At 53.1% G+C, this 21,599-nt stretch overlaps 1 protein-coding gene across 6 annotated transcripts in view; it reads left to right on the top strand.

Annotated features, from left to right (window-relative positions):
• Vav2 (vav guanine nucleotide exchange factor 2) overlaps positions 1–21,599 on the top strand; it is a 175,292-nt gene that overhangs the window by 37,698 nt on the left and 115,995 nt on the right. For all 6 annotated transcript variants that reach the window (XM_021192180.2, XM_021192178.2, XM_029536298.1 and 3 more), the window contains exon 2: positions 1,788–1,904. In XM_021192180.2, coding sequence (XP_021047839.1) covers positions 1,788–1,904 — 117 coding nt within the window. The remainder of the gene's footprint in view (positions 1–1,787; positions 1,905–21,599) is intronic.

Here is a 21,599-nt window from a genome sequence, read left to right as displayed (position 1 = left end):
CGTCCTTTTCTTTTTGTTTACCATAAAGACCATTCTGGTTGTCTTTTATGTAATGTAATGTGCAGATTGGGTGGCATCTGTGTTAAATTCTTGACTTGACTCTGCTGTGAACATGTACGATGATGTCATTGTTCCAGGAAATACAGGCTCAGGTGTTTAGAGATAAAGCATACTGTGTGCACAGTTCATCTTTAATGTTGTTTAGAGGCAATTAGAGTGATATGGAGACAGACAGACAGGTGCATGCATGTGCATGAATTTATGTGAGCATGTGCTCATACATGTGTACACACACACACACACACACACACACACACGAGAGAGAGAGAGAGAGAGAGAGAGAGAGAGAGACAGAGAGACAGAGAGACAGAGAGACAGAGACAGAGAGAGGTGAAACACAGGAACCATGCTGGCATTGTCTATGAATGTTGACTCCAGAACGGGCAGTGACCCGTGGCAGAGGTGGAGGCACAGGACTGGGTCTTTTGTTCCCTGAGCTTAGCTGGGGCTTATGCTGTTTGTAACTCTGGGTTGTCATATCTGAATCCATTCGTTTGTCTACACTGCTGATGAGCTAGGGGTGGGTCCTGTAGAGATGGTATGGATTGACCTAATGTCCTGAGTTGTATTGGGCTGTGGTTGCCTCTTGAATGCTGTGCTCAGCTGCACTGGGTGCTGAATGGTGTCCACATACTGTTTGCTCCCTGCCTACGATCAGAGGACAATACCTGCCCGGCAAGCACCTCAGGAGCATGGGCCACTGTTGGTCATCTCTCTTCTTGTTATGGGCAGACAAAATTTAAACCAGTTCCAAAGTCTGTGCTGAGGCCGTCTCCCCTCTGCCTGTCGGCTTCTTTAACATCTAAAAATTTCCTTGTTTTAAAGTGTGGTTAATTAATGTGTATATGTGTGCCTGTTTATATGTGCACCGTGTGTATGCAGTTTCCACAAAGGTCAGAAGAGGGAACTGGATTCCCTCGGGAACTAGAGTTACAGGCTGTGTGAACTTGGTGTGGGTGCTGGGAACCGCACCGGGCCCTCTTCAAAAATCAGCGCCTGCTCTTGACTGCTGAGCCATCTCTCCAGTCTCTCCTGTCAGTTTCTTTATAGCTGATTTCTCCACAAGGACTAGAAGTTAACTCTCTTGTCATCTCCTCTCCCCCCCCAGATACAAGTCAGGGTCAGAGCTGGCCTAGAGCATGATGGGAGATGTGGTGCTGAATGGAGCCACTGGTTTGTCTGTTTGGGAGTTAAAACCTTTTGTCCCTACACTCCCCTGCTGTGTCCAGCATAGCTCCTTTCCAAGGTCTCGGTGGTCAGTAGCACAGCTCGGCTACTGGTTTTGGTTTCTGTGAAGAGAGAGGTGTGTGCTGAAAGGAGTTGTGTGTACACACCCATGTGGGCGTGATGTGCAGTTGTGTGAGGTGCTCTGTCGAGCTGACTCTAGGCCAGCGTGTTCTTTGCTGCTGTTGCTGTCAGCATTGGGATGCACAGGATACAGCAGGGCAGGTAGGGTGTGTGGTAGCCGGCTTCGATTTGGTGTTCTACCCTCGGACCAACGTGGTGAATGGTACATTCTGCCCCCTGGGAGAGGCTGGAGGCTCTGAGCTCCAGCCCACCTCCTCAGCCTGTATGGGGATGTCTTCTGCTAAATGGCTTAGTGCCTCTGCATGGGTACACCAAGGCAGGGGCTTGTGGCAGATGTGACTGACGTTTTCTGTGATGTTGTCCACTTACTAATGTTTCTCTCTCTCTCTCTCTCTCTCTCTCTCTCTCTCTCTCTCTAGTTCTTGTGTCTGAAGAATATCCGCACCTTCCTCAAAGTCTGCCACGACAAATTTGGACTAAGAAACAGTGAGCTGTTTGACCCTTTCGACCTCTTTGATGTCCGAGACTTCGGGAAGGTGAGTGGGCTCTTGGTGTGGGCTTGACACACGCTTGCACAGGCTGGCCAGTGCCAACCCGGTGTCACAGATGGGAACACGCTGAAGACAGGTGTGTGTGTGGCAGGGTGGAGCGGGAGGGCGGATCCTACCTCTCAGTCAGGGGAACCACTCAAGCCTGAATCTAGGGGATGTCATGTAAGCTGTTGAGGGAGAGGAACCAGAGGCCAGGCAGATGCAGATGCAGAGGCCCAGGAGGCTGGGACTCATTGGCGGCTTCCTGGTGAGCATGGGTGTGGGGTAACAGGGTTAGGTACCACCAGAAATATTGATAACTCTTTCTCGAGACAGGGTTTCTCTGTGTAGCCCTGGCTGTCCTGGAACTCACTTTGTAGACCAGGCTGGTCTCGAACTCAGAAATCCGCCTGCCTCTGCCTCCCGAGTGCTGGGATTAAAGGCGTGCGCCACCACTGTCCGGCGGTAACTCATTTTTGTTTTCTTCCCCCACCCTGGATTTCTCTGTTTAACAGCCCAGGTTGGTCTTGAATTCACAGAATTCTGCCTGCTTCAGCCTCCTGTAAGATAGTCTCCTGTAGTTCAGGTTAGCCTTGAACTTCAGATGTAGCCGAGGGTGACCTCGAATTTTTGATCTTCCTGCTCTCATCTTCTGGGTGCTGGGGTTACAGTATTTATTACCATTGGTTTTTGCTGTGGTGGGAATCAAGCTCAGGGCTTTCTTCACATTAGCGAAGTGCCTTACTGACTGAGTCATGCCTCCAGCTCTCCTTTTAGGCAGGGTCATGACCAGAGTATCTTTTGGGTGGGGGACTGAGAGTTGAAGCACAGACCTTAGCTTGTCTCCTAAAATCCCCATGCTGCCGGCCCTTCCCCCACAGCTTGGTGTGGCCTCTGAGCCTGCTGCTTCTGCCTGCTGCTGAGAGGAGGCAGAGACAGGCATTCTGACTTCCCTGAGGACTGTCCTCAGGGACTGCGTGTTTGAGGAAACAGCCATGAGTTCAGGATGTGAACAGGAGGGCAAACTTTTCAGCTATGAATGCTAAGCAGTCTGGTCCTCTGTGAAGTGGCCTTCAAAGCCAGCTTACTGCTCAGGACTGGGGCTTCTGGGGCCACTGCCCTCACCTGTCCCGCGGGTCTCCGTTTGAGAGTCCCTTTCTATGTGGGATCAGGTTTTAGAGGTTTCTTGTGGCTATAAAAGCATGCAGAGGCTACTGCGGCTCTGACTCGAGGAGAGACCAAGCCGCTAGCCGTCAGCAGAACTTAGCACCATGCAAGTGATGTTGTAGGTTTGTCAGGCATGAGAGATGCAAGAATGAAGGGGTCATGGAGGCTTGCACCGAAGTTCCAGAAAGCTGCCAAGGCCAAGTAGTGGAGAGTAAAGGCTCTGTGATACCCGGAGGTCCTGGCAGGTGCGGGAGGTCGTGCGCGGTCGCGCACATGCAGAGTTACGCTCCTCTCCATTTGGATGGTGCCTTGGTGGTGCCCTGTCCTGTGGGTGGCTCCTCAGTCTGATGGGCCTGTGGGATTCTCTCCTGGTCTTATTCCTGGAAGTTGAGATGAGTTTGTCACAGCATTCTGGGTAGGAGAGGCTGATGGTCTAGATTCTGGGGAGGGCTGAAACACACGAACACACCCATTCATGCACGCACCAGGCATCGAGTAACTGTATAGAGAATGAGATGGGAAAGCTGGAACACACACACACACACACACACACACACACACACACCAGGAATAACCATATAGAGAAAAAGATTGGAAAACTCTAACTAAACCCACACTTGGTTCAGTTCAGCCCTGGAGTGCTCAGTGTATAATATCATGTAATTTCATTTTGATTTTAACTTGCTATGGTGGAATGCATGATGTAAGGCACATAAATCTGGATTAAGCTTCCATCACTCCATCGGCCAACTGTGTGGTCAGGCCTTTTATAAAGAAGGGTCCCGTGTCATCGTCAGCAGTTTTGATGAGGCAGTTCTGGCCCTGCAGTGAGCATACTATGCCAGCTACATGAGTGGGCTTCACCAGGGCCTCTTCGTTCACCTTGGCCTTGGTCTTGTCTCCGTGGCCTTGTCCTAGCATAACTTATGGGAAATGGGAGTGGATGCTGGACTTGGACCTTGAGTCATAGGGTGGGGTATTGAGGCTGGAGGTGACCCTGCTGTGGAGACCCTGTAGCCTAGCTGAGGAGTGGGTCCAGCTTCATGATCTGCCCTACGGAGCTCATAGGACCACCAGCCCTCTGCCTGTTGCTACTTCAGACTCTTTCCACTCTTGAGAGTGGGCTGGGTGGGTCAGGCTTCTCTGCACCCCTGCTGTGTGAACAGACACCTAACCCAGTGCCTCCAGACCCTGGTGTATGAGGCTCTGTGTGTGTGTGTGTGTGTGTGTGTGTGTGTGTTTGGGAGTGGAAGTGCCCAGCAGGCTGGCAGGCCATATAGTGTCCCTTCATGCTGAGTTGATGCTGTTAGCATGTTAGTATTGTGCGACTTACCAGTGCTGTTAGAAACCAACCTAGAATGTCACAGGGAGGTGCCAGCTTCTCCCGGGTGCATCTTTCAGTTATTTTGTTTGCAAAGGCACAGCACTTGTACCCTTGGAGGATAAAGCCTGGTAGCTAAGCTGTGGAACTCTGGAACCCAGCAGGCTGAGTATGTGTTTACTCTGTCATCAGCAAGCTACAACCTTGTGGATTCTCCAAGCCCCGTTCGCACATGGCGGCAGTGGGTGGGTGGGCATTGCTCTGAAGGTCTGTCCGGAAGAGTGTGCACCCTATACCTGCTCTGCCCCTGCAGCTACCTGTGGTCCTGAGGCTGTGGCTCTACATCTGAGCTGGCCCCGTGGAGGCAGCCTATGTGGTTTTCATGTTGAGTGCTGGTGCTGTACTGTGGGCTAGGTGCTCATTCTGTGAGTGCAGTTGACCGGGTCTCCACTTGACAGCCTTCAACATCGGGTCCACTCACCAGCTTCTCTGAGTTGGAAAAGTTCCCATGCCTTGCCCTCCTCCTTCCCTCTTATAGGGACAACCCGTGGTCAGCACAAGGCTAGACCTGGGGCCGAGTATCAGACATGGGATCAAGTCTGTATGTTAAGGAGCGGCTGGGTGTCCTGTCGGAGGTGGGGCTGGACTGGCTGTGTTCGTCAGAGGTCCTCATGATGCTCATGGCGGCTTCCTGGCCTGGAGTACCTGGGAAGGGAAGTTCTCTGAGACCCTAGAACAGTGGCTCTCAACCTTCCTCATGCTGCAACCCTTTCGCTGTTCCTCATGTTGTGGTGACCCCAGCCATAAAACTGTCTTTGAAGTGGGAACTTCAGAACTGTAATCTTGCTATGTTATGGATCGCAATGTTTGCCACAGGGTTGCGACCCACAGGTAGAGAACCACTAACCCTAGAGCCCTGGGAAACCTTGACCCTGTGAAGACTTCTAATGTCTCCTGCATCTGTCTCTGGGGGCCTTCTCTCCTCAGGTTCTGTGGGAGTCAGGCTAGCCAAGGGGGGAGGGAGGGAGGGAGGGAGGGAGAGAGAGAGAGAGAGAGAGAGAGAGAGAGAGAGAGAGAGAGAGAGAGAGACTTGGTCTTTGAGCCTTTGGGAAGGAAGATCAGGGCTGGCTCTTGAGGATTTACTTAAAGAACTCAGCAAGGAAATGGATCCTTAGCATCGTGTCACTTTTAGTGTTGAGCGTTTTCTTCCTGCTCTTGGTCCTTCGCCCTACTGGTTCCAGCATGGACGGAGGGACCCAGAAGTTAGTTCCGGAAGTGACTCTCTCTCTGGCTGCCTTCCCTGGTGTTTTTCCGAAGAGTTACATTACAGATAATAGGTTTGAGTTCAGATAAGTTCTGTCTGGGAGATTTCCAGGGTGGCTGTGCCTCACATAAGCCAGGCTCTGGCTGCTGGGCTCTGGCCTGGCTGCAAGGTGCCTGCCTGCCTACTTAGTGATGTAATCTACTGGCCTTGTCCCTACCATCGCTTGTCCAGTTGTGGAGGCCCAGGGTGGGAGGGTTGTGGCCACACCATGGCTTCTTCCTGGGAGTGTGGAACCTAAAACCCCTTTGGAAGTGGGTGGGGGCCCTGGAGAGGTTTCTGTTTGCGTTCCTCTGAGATTCCAGCTCCCAGAAATGACAGACACCTGGATAGTAGTTGCTTCTTCCCTGGGATGTAGGCACTGCCTTTATGTCAGTCCTCTGTGTTGTGGCTTTGTTCTCTCCTGTTGTGGAACAGGAAGTCGAGGCTCACAGAGTGGCCAGCTTCCTGCTCAGGGTCATCGGCTGCCTTTGGATTCCTGTCTCTTTCAACTTGGCGCTGGGAGGTCCAGGACCCTCGCCTTCTGTCCGAAGCCTCACTTCCACATCTGTGCAGTGACTGCTGTGCCATCTTCTCCTGTGTGGAGAAGGCCATCGACAGGCCCGTGCTGTAGAGAGCCATGGGCAGTGCCGGAGCAAGGAACAGGGAGGAACGGAGACTGTCGCTGTAGACATTTTTGTCTGTGATGGTAGCTGCCATTGTTGAGTATATTAACCTGCCTTTTAGGTTGAGGTGAAGGTCACTGGGTTTCAAAAGGTAAAGTGTCTCCTTCAAAGAGTCAGAAGACAGGGGAATGATGGAAGAAGGCAGGAGGGAGAGACGGAGAAGGGGAAGGGTGGTAGAGTAGTCTCTCTTTGGACAGATGCCTGACTGGGGTACTGCTTCGCATATCAAAGCAGACTCCGGCCACCAGTCTCTCCCTACTCACAGGCAGCTGTTAGAGTCACCCTAGTGGCACTCTGCCCGCCCACACTCTGCCCGCCCACACTCTGCCCGCCCACACTCTGCCCGCCCACACTCTGCCCGCCCACACTCTGCCCGCCCAGCTGCTACCCTAACCCTCTTCAGCGCCCCGCAAAGCTCTCCTTCCCTTCTCCCAGCTTCTCCTATAAAACTCAGCCGTTTTGACTACGCGTGCTCTTGGTTCCCAGGTGTTCTCTGTGTTCCCTCTCGCTCCTCCCCACCCCCGGGGTCCAGGTTAGTCTGGACCTCTCCCAGATGTGTTTTCCCTGGTAACCACACCTGGGGGACAGTCACATGCTCCTTCCCAGGGACTTGGCCTCTCAGAACCAAGCTGCTGTGGCGCTGACTCTCCTAAGGTATTGGGTGGATCATTTCTTTCTGCCGCTTCCTGTCACCTACCAAATTTGACTCCAAATTCTGGAGCCCGCCTCTTCAGCTGCCTCCTCCCTCCACCAGCTCTTCTCTCCTCGCTTACTCTGTGAGTATCTTTCTGGCTCCTGCAGCCCGCCACACCTCCTGGGCACTCAACTGCCTCTTTCAGTCTCTCCAGCTTACTACGCCCTCCTGGGGTTCCTGTCTGCCCTTCTCTCTGGTCTGCTGTGCCCATGTGGGCATCTCTCTACTAAAGACACTATACCATCCCTTTCCCCCACAGCCTCTCCCCATCCGTCTGTCCACCTCTTCAGCTGTTCTCTTTTCTCCTCCTCTGCCAGTTAAGTGTCACCTCAGAGCTGCCTGCTTTGTCTGCTATTACAACAAAAGCCACACTGATGGACCAGGACACTCCTTTGACCCTACTGGGCCCTCTCACATGTTGAGAGACACTTCTTCTCTTTGAGTGGGACAGTTCTCTTGGGCAATAGGGGAGGGCCTAGGATTGAAGGTGAGTGTCACCATGACACTTACCTTTTCTGTTCCCTTTGTTCTCAGCTCCCTCTTAGAGCTTCATCGTTTCCCACTAGGACCCGTGGGCCCCAGCTTTGCTAAGCTGTTCTGTCTCTTAATTCCCTTCTTGAAGTCCAGTAGCTTCCTTCCATCCTCCTGTGACAGCTGACCAGTGCCGACAGGGAGCCCCTTAGCTCCTACCCATCACTGGAAAGTGTCACACACACACACACACACACACACACACACACACACACACACACACAAGGTTTCTCTGTATAGTCCTGTCTTATCTATCCTGGAACTAGCTCTGTAGACCAGGTTGGCCTCAAACTGAGTGCTGGGTTTAAAGGCGTGCACCATCATTACTTGGTTCTTTTTTCTTTTTCCTTTCTTTTCCTTTTTTTTCCTTTTTTCCTTTCCTTCCTTTTCTCCTCCCTCCCTCCCTCCCTCCCTCCTGGAAGGCCTTACAAGCCTTCCCTGGGCCTTCTGTGTTCTCTTAGCTGTATGCTCTTTGCCTCCATCAGCTCCTGGCCCTGCTAAATGAGACTTGCCCTGGTGGTACACTTGACAGCCTGGCTTCTTTGCCTGCTGTCTTCCTGGCAGTGTCCATAGTCCAGTGACCTAAGTGCTCACTTACACTAAGTCCTGGTAGGGGTGAGTTCCTGTCAGGAAACAACACACTGAAGCCTCAGTGCATCGCTGTGACTCTGATAGGACAGAAGCCTAAGCCTTAGTGTGGGAGAGTCTGAGAAGCATGGACCCCTGTCTGGACTAGGAGGTCTGGCTCAGTAGGGACAGGAGGCTGATTGCTCCGTAGGAGGAGCCTTGGTTTCCAGAGCTCTAGGTTACTCATGCGTGTCCCAGCTGGGGTCTCAACCTGGGAACCTGCAGCCCCTCCAGATGGTATTGCTGATACCAGCCTGATCTCAGACAGTCAGCTACTGATGTGGGTCCCACGGTGGGATGCCTTTAATCAGTGCGGCCCTTGACTCAGTAGAAATGTCGCTGCACTCCCTACTTCTGTAGCAGTTGACCTGGCCCTTAGCAAGACCTGGGCATGGACTGACAGGCCACTAGATGACTCTGGCATTGCTTACCCACTGGCTTAGTCTCCACTCAGCAGCCTCTGAGCCCCTGAGTCCTCTCACTTCCTGGAAGTCATGACTGGTCTCTGTCACCAGTACCATAGACTGAGTACTTTCCACCCGGGAGCTCCTGCACCCACGGGAACCTAAGAATAGAAAGGAGGGTGGTGAGAAGGCCGGGAGGTGGTTTGAGGACTGTGAGGCAGGAGGCAGTATGGAAGCCGGCCAGCTGCTTGGGTCTCAGGGGAAGGTGTTTGCTGACAGTGCATCCGAGTGGTAGTACACTGGATAATGTCTGCAGCTTTGCTGACGGCAGCCACACAGTCTGCACACTTCTCCCCAGCTGTGGATCTTCAGCTTCTCCCAGCGAGGCAGGAAGTAGGGGGACAGAGCCCTACTGAATCACTTCAGCCCTGCCTTTCTGGTGTGGCAGTTTGTTTAAAGGAAGGGATTGTTCTGAAGATGCTTCAACAAGAGTTTGAAACCTCAGACTCCGCATAGCCAAGCTGCCACCTCCAGGTGTCAGCCACGTGGTGTCTGGAAAGGGGGCAGTCTGGTCACTAGTGGGGCAGGGTATACGGTGGAGGTGGGAGGCAGAGCTCACCTGCCATGTCCTATGTTTGTCAGGAGCCTTCAGGGCCTCTCTGTGTCCCACCGTTCCACCAGCACCTTATGGACCCTGGCTTATTTCCCTGGCCCTCTTCCTTAGGATCCCAAGCAAGAATCACTAGTCTACGTAGCCCGTTCTACAGAGTGCTATGGTACAGCCGGCCCTGCCCCGACAGCCACCTGTAGCTGACCCAGCCCCTCCAGATGTTTCTTTTCTTCCCCTGAAATAGCTGTGGCCCCTGGCATTGACCTATCCCTCCTCCAGACATCTGCTGCCTTTTGTCCTCTGAATTTGACACAGGATGGGGTGGGGGAGGGGCGTGTTTGCTGGTGCTTCTGGCAGCCAGGTAAAGTGAGTCAGCTGAGAGTTTTTAATAGAAGGGTCCTGAAGCATACCCCAGATGTCACTGGCCTTGACACAGGCTGCCCCCCTTGTTGCTGCTGTAGTGTCCCCATCTGTGAAACGGTTCTCAGGATCCTCGTCCCTGAAACCTTCGGGTGTGTGTGTGTGGGGGGAGGGACAGATGAGACAGCTGTATATGTTTCTGTGGTGTGTCCTTTAAGTGGCAGGTCTTGGGAGTTACACGGGGATTGTGCCAGTGTTGGCTAAGTGGGCAGGCGTACACCCCATGGCCTGTTCCAACTGCCTGGGGTGCTGGCCTTACCAACCCTCTGATGTCATGTCACACACTGACACTTTGCCCTAGTTACTGTCAGGTGTCTGGAGGGATGATTTTGGCGTCTGTATGAATGGGTCTCCAGCCTTGTGTGGTCATAGACCCCTGATCTCCATACCCAGGCTTCGAGCCTCCTTGCGTCTCCACATTTCCCCTGCTTCTGTCCAGGAAGTTTGCTGAGTGGGCCTTTTGCTCTCCTGAGACGCTCTGCTGCTGGCTGCAGGCTCTCACCAGGCCCTGCTGTGCCAAGTTCATTTGCACGCCTTGGCTTAATGCTGTCTGGGAGGTACTTGGGCCTTTTCGCAGCATCCATTTCGTACTAATTACTTATTAAAATGCAGCCGTCATGGATCGGAGCGGCCTCAGGGCTCCTGGCAGAGCCCTGGCAGGGGCTTCTGGCAGTGACTTTCCAGTTCCGGCTTGGGAGACTCTCCTCCAGTCCTCTGCCGGTGGAGGAGATTATAAGCCATCCTTTCAGGGGAACTTGAAGATCAAATATGCTGGGTGTGCATATGTAGAAACGAATATGTGCAACACACACACACACACACACACACACACACACACACACACACACACACACACACAGTCTAGCTCGGCCTTTAACTAGCAGTGAGAGCATTTCATGGTCCTGGGGCTGGAACCCAGGGCCTTGTGGATGCTGGGCAGGTGTTCTGGTCCTCACCACACCCAGCTCTGGGGCTGAAGTTGCTTACTTCTTGGAGTCTGGGGAGGAGGGGAGGTGGGGGATGCTTCTGGTCAGTAGCTGAGATGCTCCAATCCGCACTAGCCTTGTGAAGAGCTGTGTGGGGGTCCCCTGGGCTTCCTGGGAAATGGGAAGGGTTGAGCTGAAGGTTTGAGGCTGAGAGGGGCCCAAGCTAAGGATTGATCCCTCTGTTTTAGTGTTGGTGATGAAGGGCAGGGCTCTGCTTGGAGGCAGTGGTGATGAGTTGGATGCTGGTACCCCTGGGGGTTCTAACTCTGAGGAGTGCCGAGGGCAGTACGCCAGAGGGACGGAAGCAGGGGGAAAGGCTCCAGCGCTAGACGGTAAGGCAGATGTGCAGTGGGCCAAGTCGGTATGCTGGAGTGCAGGCAAGTGGCGCAGGAAGGAAGCTGTGCACTCAGGCTTCGTGGGTGACCTGGCACCTTCCTCCACAGAGCGGGACCAGGCATGAGCACCTGCTAGACTGGGGAAATGGCCCACCGGCTCCTAGGTTTTTTGGTGCACTTGGTGCACTGAATCCTGGAGCATTCAGTCATGTCTGAGGCTCAATTATTGGTGATATCTGTCCCAGCTCAAGGTGAGAGATGGGGCCCAGTGCCTTATGTCCCTTCTCATGGACCAGGTGGTCTCATCAGTGCTCAGGCAAGCTCTCATGGTTAAGACACAGCCCCTTTGGTGAGAGCAGGCTCATGCTGGAGAGGTGGCTCAATGGTTAAGAGTACCCAGTTGCTTTTTCGGGTTCAGCTCACAGCCACTCACATGACAGCTCACAACTGCCTGCCACTCTAGTTCCAGAGGATGGGCCTCGTCATTGCGTTCCCTGCTCTGCTCCTCCTGAGCTGGCGAAACCTCAACCACTGGAAAGGCAGAGTCTGGGACCACTGCGTGGTGGTGCGTGCACCGTGGTGATGTGGCAGTGGCACTGGAGGCTGAGGTGTTTTAGGATTTCTGGGTTTGGTGGGTGGGGTGGGAAGCTCAGGAGCTACACATGCGCTGGACGGGAGGTGCGCGCCCACCCACGTGCAATGGCGCCAGCCCAGTGGGAGGTCGACTCAGCTTAATGTAGATCAAGTGGGACGGGGCAGGACAGTGTGGGGGACGGGGCAGGACAGCGTGGGGGACGGGGCAGGACAGCGTGGGTGGGGCAGGAGCTTGACAGAGACTTGGGCTGTGTTTTGACATTTTGAGGAGGGCAGCCCTGTTTTGCTAAGCTACAGGCCAGGGCACCAGGATCAATCAGAACACTTCAGACAGCATGTGAGAGGTCCTGCACCGTGCCAGGGTTCTGTGAGACCACTCTACCTGTGAACTTCCTTCTTGCTCACTTAGGATTTGGCTCTGAGGAAATAGGAGCCCACATTCTAGGAAGCAACCACAGACAGACAGACAGACATTCCAGGCATGCTGTGGTCACTATATGTCACTACGTGTGTGCTCATTACTGCTTTCGTTGTACCTCAGTGGCTTCAGTGACATCCTCCTGTAGCTCACTGATGCCAGCCACTGCACCCTGTGAGACTGTCTTGTCTGGTGCAGAGTGCAGGGCCACCCTTCCTGTCCTGTGAGCATCCATTAAGAAACACGTTTCAGCCGGGCGTGGTGGCACACGCCTTTAATCCCAGCATTCGGGAGGCAGAGGCAGGCAGATTTCTGAGTTCGAGGCCAGCTTGGTCTACAGAGTGAGTTCCAGGACAGCCAGGGCTACACAGAGAAACCCTGTATCGAAAAGAGAGAGAGAGAGAGAGAGAGAGAGAGAGAGAGAGAGAGAAAGATGTCTTTGTCATCTCTTGCTCTGGTGTCTTTCTACGCAGTCCCCACTTGGGGCTGAGGGGCCTGGCTTTCCTTCACTCATCCCAGGGCAACTGGTGCAAGGCTTTCTCTTTCTGGTTTTTGTCCACAGTTAATTAAGCTTTAATTGGCTAATTGTTTTTCCCCAGTGCCCCAAGCATTAATTGTGTCTAGCGAAGCCTGACAGTTTGATGTTTGCAGCAGAAAAAGCCGAGCGAGACAAGGAAGGGGAGCAGAAAAGGTAGCAGCGTGCGGGCGGCTCCTTGTAATGGCGTCATTTCAGGTCACCTAGACTGACCTTTCTCAGGGTGCATGGCTGAGCTCTGTAGGAGTCTGTCACAAGCTCGTGGCCAGCCCACGGCAGCCTCAGCTGTTAGGTCGGACCTCTGGGTGCAGAAACATCTTCTCTGGACCCACAAGGCGTGTGCCGTGAACTTGGAGCAGAGATCCCCATGGTGCTAGGAACACTGTGTCTGATCTCTGGATGTGGGACACCAAGCCTGATTGCCTGCAGTTAGGGTGACGTGGGACACTGCCTCATTGCCTGCAGTGGGGGTGATGGGGGACACGGTGCCTCACTGCCTGCAGTGGGGGTGATGGGGGACACGGTGCCTCACTGCCTGCAGTGGGGGTGATGGGGGACACGGTGCCTCACTGCCTGCAGTGGGGTGATGGGGGACACGGTGCCTCACTGCTTGCAGTGGGGGTGATGGGGGACACGGTGCCTCACTGCCTGCAGGGGGGGTAATGGGAGACACTGTGCCTCACTGCCTGCAGTGGGGGTGATGTGGGACACGGTGCCTCACTGCTGCAGTGGGGGTGATGTGGGACACGGTGCCTCACTGCCTGCAGTGGGGGTGATGGGGGACACGGTGCCTCACTGCTTGCAGTGGGGTGATGGGGGGCACTGCCTCACTGCCTGCAGTGGGGGTAATGGGGGACACGGTGCCTCACTGCTTGCAGTGGGGGTGATGTGCGGGCACTGTCCTCATTGCCTGCAGAGGGAGTGGGTTTGGAGCAATGCGAATCCCCTGAAACTGGGGTGACATGGGGAGCTGTGCTGATCTCCTGCAATTGGGGTGATATAGGACACTTAGTCGGTGCTGATTCTAAGTGTGGGAACCCTGGGCCCTCCTGCTCTTCTGCATTTTCTCAGTTTGTTTTCTTCTCAGATATATCCAGTTTTTGTCAAGTTGACAAAAACCAACCCAGCACCGTCTTCCTCGACAGAGCGCGCACTGCACTGTTAGCTGGCACTTTAGAGTTAGCTCGCGTCCTTTACCAACCCAGCACCGTCTTCCTCGACAGAGCGTGCACTGCACTGTTAGCTGGCACATTAGAGTCAGCTCGCGTCCTTGGGACTGTTTTGCAGATTAGGCTTGGCAGGAGCTTGCCAGGGTTGGTGTGGGTCAGCTGGGATGTGCTTATCCAGACCTGCGGCTTAGTCGGCAAGGGGGCTGAGCAGGAGAGCCGAAGGCACTTATTGGGCATATGCTAGGGCTGCTTTCGGTATTAGAACCTTAGGATGCTGAAGGATGGAGGCCTGATGGAAGCCATCGCTGAGTGTCTGACGACAGGATTGCTTCTTGAAGGAGGGTAATGGCTGGTGTGCCTCAGTGGGCTGGTGTGCCTCAGTGGGCTGGTGTGCCTCAGTGGGTGTGTTAGCATGGCTGAACTGGGAGATTTACTAATGGGAAAGCTCTGGGCTGGAGGGCTGGGGCCACCCTCACTTGTGTTGGATGCAAGGACTAGAACTGTCCTTAGCCATGGCTGGGCTGTGACTGCTTGGCCTCCTTCCTATTGATGGCAGCCTTCCAGAGTCGTCTCTGGAAGGTGTGCCAAGCCAATGGCTTCAGTGACATCCTCCTGTAGCTCACTGATGCCAGCCACTGCACCCTGTGAGACTGTCTTGAAGTGTGTGGGTTCCCGTGTCTCCTTAGAGGTACAGGTGGTTGTAGGGAATTCTCTCTCAGTTCCTCACCTGATCCCACAGACTGAGGCTGTCAGGCCTCAGGGTTACACCACAGTAAGAAGGGCCTGAGCTCTGGGCTGGAGTCTGGCTATAGCCCTCAGGTGTTAGGTGAGGCTTGCTGGGCGCAGATCTGAAGAACCATCCATCCATTCACCCGTCCATTCCTAATGGTCTCCTCCAGACAGGATGAGTAGTAAGGAGATAGCCCTGTCAGGCTCCCGCTGTCTCAGACCCCAGTGCTTGCCTGTTTCCGTCTTTTCATGTCATAGGGTCGAGGGCACAGGTTTGGGAGGCCTATGAGGTTGAATCTCAGCTTGGTCTTCTCTAGGGAATCCTTTTAAAAGCCTCCCCTTCTCCTCTTGGGGCTGTACATTCCCAACGATTACACATATTAAGGGAATGACATTATTAAGTAATTAGTTTTCTCACTTTTTAATTAATCAGAGGCTAATTATAAGCTTTGTCTATAATTAGAGTTTCTGACCCCACCACCACCACTTGACGGCTTTCCCTCACACAGAGGGCCCTCGAGGCTAGCCAGGAAGGGTGGGCACAAGTTAGATTTGGGGAGAGGTGTGATTAGGGTATGTGGAGCCCCTGGAACCCTCAAGGCCCCTAGTGTCAGCCCCTGTCACTGGGGAAGACACAACTCTTTTTTTTTTTTTTTTTTTTTTGGTTTTTCGAGACAGGGTTTCTCTGTTTAGCCCTGGCTGTCCTGGAACTCACTTTGTAGACCAGGCTGGCCNCACTTTGTAGACCAGGCTGGCCTCGAACTCAGAAATCCACCTGCCTCTGCCTCCCGAGTGCTGGGATTAAAGGCATGCGCCACCACGCCCGGCTAAGACACAACTCTTAACAGAGACACCTGTGTAGCTGTGTCATTGACAGCAGAGGAAGTCTGAGCTGCAGGGTGAGGTTGGGGGACTTCTAGAAGGCACACCCAAGTACCAAGAGGGTAGGTGTCTGCATAGACCTCCCTGATTGTCTAACTGGGATGAAGGGGCCCTGGGTACCTCTGTCTAGTGACATTGTTGTCTCTGGAGACTGGTGCCCAGGTGGCCCAGTGCTACCTCTTGAGAAGATGGCTGGCTGCTTCAGTCTGTGGTGGGATGCAGGTGGCAGAGTGGCCGGTGAGACAGCTCTTAGGGGTCTCCAAGCCAGAGCTCGGCAGTGGGATGTTAGGGCTGATTGGTGTCTGCTGTGGCCTGGAGGCTGAGCCTGCTCTTTATATGATCTGTGTCTCAAGGTTTGTCCTCAGGTAGCCCTAGCTGGGGCAATAAAACAAGGCCCTGCCTAGCTCGTACTGGCAGATCCCAGCCTGGCCTTCTCTGCTGTTTCTTCCCTGTGAAGCAGTAGGTGTCACCCTGGCCCAACCTGGCTTGAATACCTGCCAGTTTCTGCTTTGCTCGGGCATTGGGGTGAATAGACCTTTGGCCTGCTGACTTAGGGTTTGTCAAGAGAGATGCTGGTACGCTTGGGCCAGGCAGGGCTAATGGAACACTGGCCTGATTTATGCAGTGTGAGGCTGCAGGATCGATGATCTCTTGAGTAAAGGGCTAGCTGGCAGATGGGAGAGGCCACTTTTGCCTACCCTGGAATGCCATGGTGTATGCCGGTCTGAGTTTCTTTCATGAAACATGCCCTATACTTCTGATTCTTACACTGATCGAAGACTGAAATATTTTAGCTGGTGGCAGAAATGTCCAAGGGCTCTTTCTCGCTCCCAACAGAGGCGGAATGTTCCAGAAAAGTCCCAGTGCCTTCCCTCACTAAACTTACAGCTTCTGTTTCATGGCTTAGAAAGACAGGGAATTGGCAGCTGCCCTGACCACTGAGTTCAGCCAGACCCAATGTTTCTGGAGCCCTTCTTCTTGGGCAGCCAGGGCTGGGTGGGGACAGGCCCAGCAAATCCCACAAAACCAGTAGGTCCTGATGTGATTCCTAAGCCAGCTAGACCTGGTGAGGATGAGGTCCAGGACCAACCCTTACTTCCCAGTTAGTGCCTGTCTTACGACAGTGTTCTAAAAGTGAGGTTTGGGGTGGCTCCGGTGTTGGGGCTGTGTACTGGCTAGTTTTGTGTCAACTTGACACAGGCTGGAGTTATCACAGAGAAAGGAGCAAGGCATTTTCTCAATTAATGATCAAAGGAGGAGGTCCCCTTGTGGGTAGTGCCATCTCTGGGCTGGTAGTCTTGGTTCTATAACATAGCAGGCTGAGCAAGCCAGGGGAAGCAAGCCAGTAAGCAGCATCCCTCCATGGCCTCTGCATCAGCTCCTGCTTCCTGACCTGCTTGAGTTCCAGTCTTGACATCCTTTGGTGATCAACAGCAATGTGGAAAATGTAAGCTGAATAAACCCTTCCCTCCCCAACTTGCTTCTCGGTCATGATGTTTGTGCAGGAATAGAAACCCTGACTAAGACAGGCTGTGAAAGACTCGAGACCAGCACACAGGCAGGGTTTGACCTGTTAGTGAACAAGCAGGAACATGGAACCCACAGCGACATGGCCCAAAGGTGGCTCCCGAGTAGGCTGTAGACTGACTGGACTCTTGATTCAGGCTGGCCTGGGGAGAGGAGGAGAGCATGAAGTGACTTGAAGGTACAATGGTCACCCCATCCTCTGGAGACCGTGCCTCCCAGGGCCTGAGAACAGGATTTAGAGTTGGCTTCTATGTGTGTTAAACACGGGACGTTGGACATCAGTTTGTTGGGGGGAAACGTCACTGCCCTGTCTCACCCCTGATTTAATGTTTTTTTTATTCATACGAGTGTCTGCATGCATTCAGATGCCTAGGAAGCCAGAGAGGGTGACAGATTCCCCAGAGGTGGAGTTACAGGTGGTTGTGAGCTGCCTGATGTGGGTGCTGGGAACAGAGCCCAGATCCTCTGCAAGAGCAAGTGCTCTTAACTTCTGAGCCATCTCTCCAACTCCCTGCCCATGTCTGCAGTAAGGTTTCACGTAGCCCAAGCTGGCCTGATGTTTGCTAAGAACCCAGACTGTCCTTGAACTCACAGACCCCTGCTTCAGTCTCCCAAATGTAGGACTGGGATTGTGATCCGTTAAGCCTGGTTTGCCAGCCTGGTTTCTTGTCTCTAGAACAGCAATAACAAGGATGCCAGCACTGGTGAGCACACGGAGGACTGCTGCTGTCCCCAGGGTAGGTGGGGCTCAGGAATTTGTGTCACTCTGATGTCAGCTCTCATTTGCATGTGTGCGAAGGTTAGCACTCCATTCTGTGAAGGCTCTGACCTGGGCTCTAGAGTGCTGTGGTGGTTGGTATGAGCTGGAGTAGCGACTGGGCGTGTACCAAAGGAGCCCCCGAGACCCACCACCTGTGTGTGCTCTCTGCTCTTTTCTCCTCTAGCTGAGACTCGGCTCTGCCTCTGAATAAGAAACTCCAACGGCCAAGGACGATTCCCCTTCAGCGTCCTTAATGGTCTCCATACTAATTTGTTGGGAGGAAATCACCCCCTTTGAAGGTCTTCCGGGTAGGAAAGGAGAGATATCCTAATACTGTGAGCCAGTCATTGGGAGAAAGCAAATTAGATCATGTTTAATGCTGTTGAGTTTTGGAAATGGAATTGGTGAAGCGGGGAAATGAGAGATTGCCGATGTCCTTCAGGGGAAGTTGGGAGAGAGAGTAGTACACACGGAGACCAAGGGCTAGCCCGGAGCCCAGGCTGGGCACTGCAGGTCTCTATGCCTCCCTGGGCTTGGGAGCAGTGGATGGTTGCCGGTAGCATCCAGCATTTTCACGAGGTTGGATGCGTTCCCTCCCCATCCTGGCTTCTTCTGTAACCAGATGCCCTTGCTGGGGCAGATCGCTCCTCTCCTGAGTTTTTGTTTTGTTTTGTTTTTAGTAAGCAAAGTGGAGGGGACATTCACAGGAGGGGACTCAGAAGAAGAGGCACATAGACCCTTGCACAGTGCCAGCCTGGACTGAGCCTGTAGGCACAGATGTGGCCTCTTACAACTCTGGTGGCACATTGAGAGGGACAAGTATGTTGTTTTCAAGTTGCTAAACGGTTCCTTGGAGATTGTGTCTTTGCAACTTAAAACTGACAAGTAACAGCTCCATCTCTTGTAAATAGCAAAAGCCCCTCTAACAGAAGCAACAAAACAAAGCAAAACAAAAAACAAAACAGCGCTCCTTTTCTTATGGTGGGCTCCCAGCTCTCAGGTAGGTCATAAGAAATACTCAGCTGGCAGTCTACCCTGGGGAGCCGCACCTTGCTCTTAAGAGTTAGTCTCTGTTGGAACAAGCGATTGCTGAAGCGCCTCTCAGGCCCTGCAAAGGCTTCTTCTGGGACAGGACATCACCTGGGAGACAGGGAAGATGGGCCAGCTCAAGTCTCTTTTTATGAAGCCAATAAAGTCACTGTGGCCTTCCCTCCCTTGTGCCCTCATTCGATTCCTGGTCTTTCAAAGTCCCAGTGGCAAACACCGTTAACATTGGAATCTAGCAACTGAGCACTGGAACCACAGCCTTTAACACCAGAGCCTTACTCAAAGGCCACTGGCCAAGTGACCCTGCCCTGCCCAGTCCTCTGTCCACTGCCGCCCACTCTGGCCCAGCCTTGGCTGGTCTCGTGGCTCCTCTGGTTTCTCTTTCAGGTCTCCCTGGCTGTCCACCCTGTGAGAGCCCTCTCTTCTCCCTCCACTGCTGGGGCGTGATCCTCAACACTTGTGGTACTGGTTGTTCTGAGGGTGTTTTCCTCATTGACTGTCTTACTGCTGTTCTCCTCACAGGATGCTGTCCCTGTAAGCAAGGGCTTTTCTCAGTTAAGTCTTTGACAAACAGATCAGTGGCCAGCATGGCCCCTTACATGTACAGATGAAACAAGAGAGGGAAGGAAGGAACGGTGAGGTAGGATCCACAGGGAAGGTTCTAGAAGTTGTTAAGGGCATGCTTCCTTTCCTTCGTGAAACTGTAGCCAGGGGATAGGTTCTTTCTCGGACACAGCTGCTATTTACTGGTCACAATCTGGGCTCAGCAAACAGATCTGAGGATTACACAGTGCCAGGCTCTCCTGGTCCTCCTGTGTGCCCCAGGGAGGTGATGCTCACATTTGCCCAAGGGAGATGACGTAGAACTCTGCTTATTGTATCCCAGGGAGGTGACAGGCTGTGGCTCTTACAAGTACAATAGGGAGGTGATATGGGGCCCCAGCCCTCATGGGTGCTCAAAGTTCCCCCAGGGAGAAGGCATAGGAAATAGCAAGGATGTGGTGTTTGTGTGTGTCCCAGGGAGATGGTGGGAGGTCCTGTCCTCACATATGCATCGGGGAGGTGATGTAAATAATGTTGTTCACCTGTGTTGCAGGGACGTGACATGGGGCCCTGGTGCTCTGTGTGCCTCAGGGAGGTGACGTGGGAACCTGCCCTCACATGTGCCCTAGGGAAGTGATGTGGGTACCACTGTTCACTCGTGCCCCAGGGAGGTAACATGGGCTCTGGTGGAAGTACGCTGGGTGACTTGCCTGGATTTTCTCTCTGGACTGAGAATCCAGAGGAACCTACCTGCGTGTCCAATGATGTGTGAATGTCTTCATGGGGACCCCGGGGGATGCCCCCATCAGTTTACCCAGAGTTCTGTAGTGTGGTGTGTTGTCTGGTGTCCCAGTTCCATGGAAGTAGTGCTGAGAGTGCACCATTTGTAGAACTATACTGGGCTGGTATCCTTGTAGTAACTGGTGGGACAGACTGGAAGGGGACCTCAAGGCCACCAAGGCTATTCTGGTACCCAGTTCTTGGGTCCTGAGCTTGACTCCAGTGGGTGCTGGAGGTGTCTTCTAGATGTGTCTGGACCTCGTATCAGGGACCGGAGTATGCTGAGGATTCTCCAGCTGTGATGTCCCTGGGAATGTTCCAGTATTGCTTTAAGGGAAGTGTCATCCGTGTTCATAGGATCAGATCCACATGACAGCATCTCCTGGCCCAGTCCGAGGAGGCTGCTTGCAGATGTCTGCCTCTGGACATGCTGCAGACCATGCCTCATACTTCAGCCAGTCTCTACAAAGCTGGAGGCCCAGGAATGCCAGGATGCTCCTGTAAACTGGTCCCAGTTGTTGTGTTCTCTAGTGAATGGAAGCTCTGTGATCCCTTCAGGGACTTAGATTTGAGAAGGACCAGCCTGTACTTCCAGCGTAGAAACAGAAGGGGAGAGCAGGACCTGACCCCAGCATCCAGCAGCTGCTCTGCAGTTGGCCCTGAAGAGGATGCCTCTCTGACCTCCACGCCTCCCTGCCCCGCCCTGCTAAGCTGTAGGCACTGAAGAGAGGACTCTGCTCACACATGTCTCTTTTTTTTGTTCTCAACTGAACAGGGAGTCCTTATAGACCCCGCAGAGTCCAGAGATGTGCTCTGTCTTGATGAATCTATTCTTTGCCTTCGAGTTGTTTGTTTTTTTTTTTTTTCATGTGTGCATGTGATGTGTGTTTGTGGTTTGTGCCTGTGCACGCACGTGGAGGTCTGAGGTTGAGGTAGAGCTTACCAGGCTAGTTTCACTCACCACCTTGATCTAGAGATCCCATCTCTGCCTTTTGAGGCTAGGGTTGCAGGCTGGCCAAGCACCTGGTGTTTGCGTAGTCTCCAGGGACCTGAACTTTAAGTCCACAGGTTTGCAGGGCAAATTCTTCACCCCAAGCCATCTCTATTGTCCCTGGGATTTTTTAATTATAGTGCACATCTGTGCATGTTCTATGTGCAAGCATGCAGTGTGTGCTTGAGTGTGGCGTATATGCACGTGGTATGGAGGCCAGAGGCTCCCTCTTTTGAGACAGGCTCTCGTTGTGTCTGAGCTCACTCATTCCGCTAGGCTGGCAAGCCGGCCGTTGGGGCCAAGGGATCTCCCAGCCCACCCCATGCTGGAATCACAAGTATATTCCAACAGACTTAACATTCTCCCCATGGGCTCTGGGGATCGATGTCCAGTCCTGTGCTTGCAATGCAAGCGCTTCGCTGATTTTCCAGTTTCTTTCCCACTGTTTTAAAATGTCAGCATTATCTTTCCCCGCTTTCTGTGCTAAGTATTTTGTCTGTATTCACAATGCTGATGTGTGGTTTGCAGGAGGCTTTCAGAGCTTTTCTTACTTTGGGGCTCTTTCTTTCTTTCTTTCTTTCTTTCTTTCTTTCTTTCTTTCTTTCTTTCTTTCTTTCTTCTTCTTCTTCTTTTTTTTTTTTTTTT

Source organism: Mus pahari, chromosome 3 (genome assembly GCF_900095145.1).
Source record: "Mus pahari chromosome 3, PAHARI_EIJ_v1.1, whole genome shotgun sequence".
Taxonomy (NCBI): Eukaryota; Metazoa; Chordata; class Mammalia; order Rodentia; family Muridae; genus Mus; species Mus pahari.
This window is presented reverse-complemented; position numbering and strand designations above follow the sequence as displayed.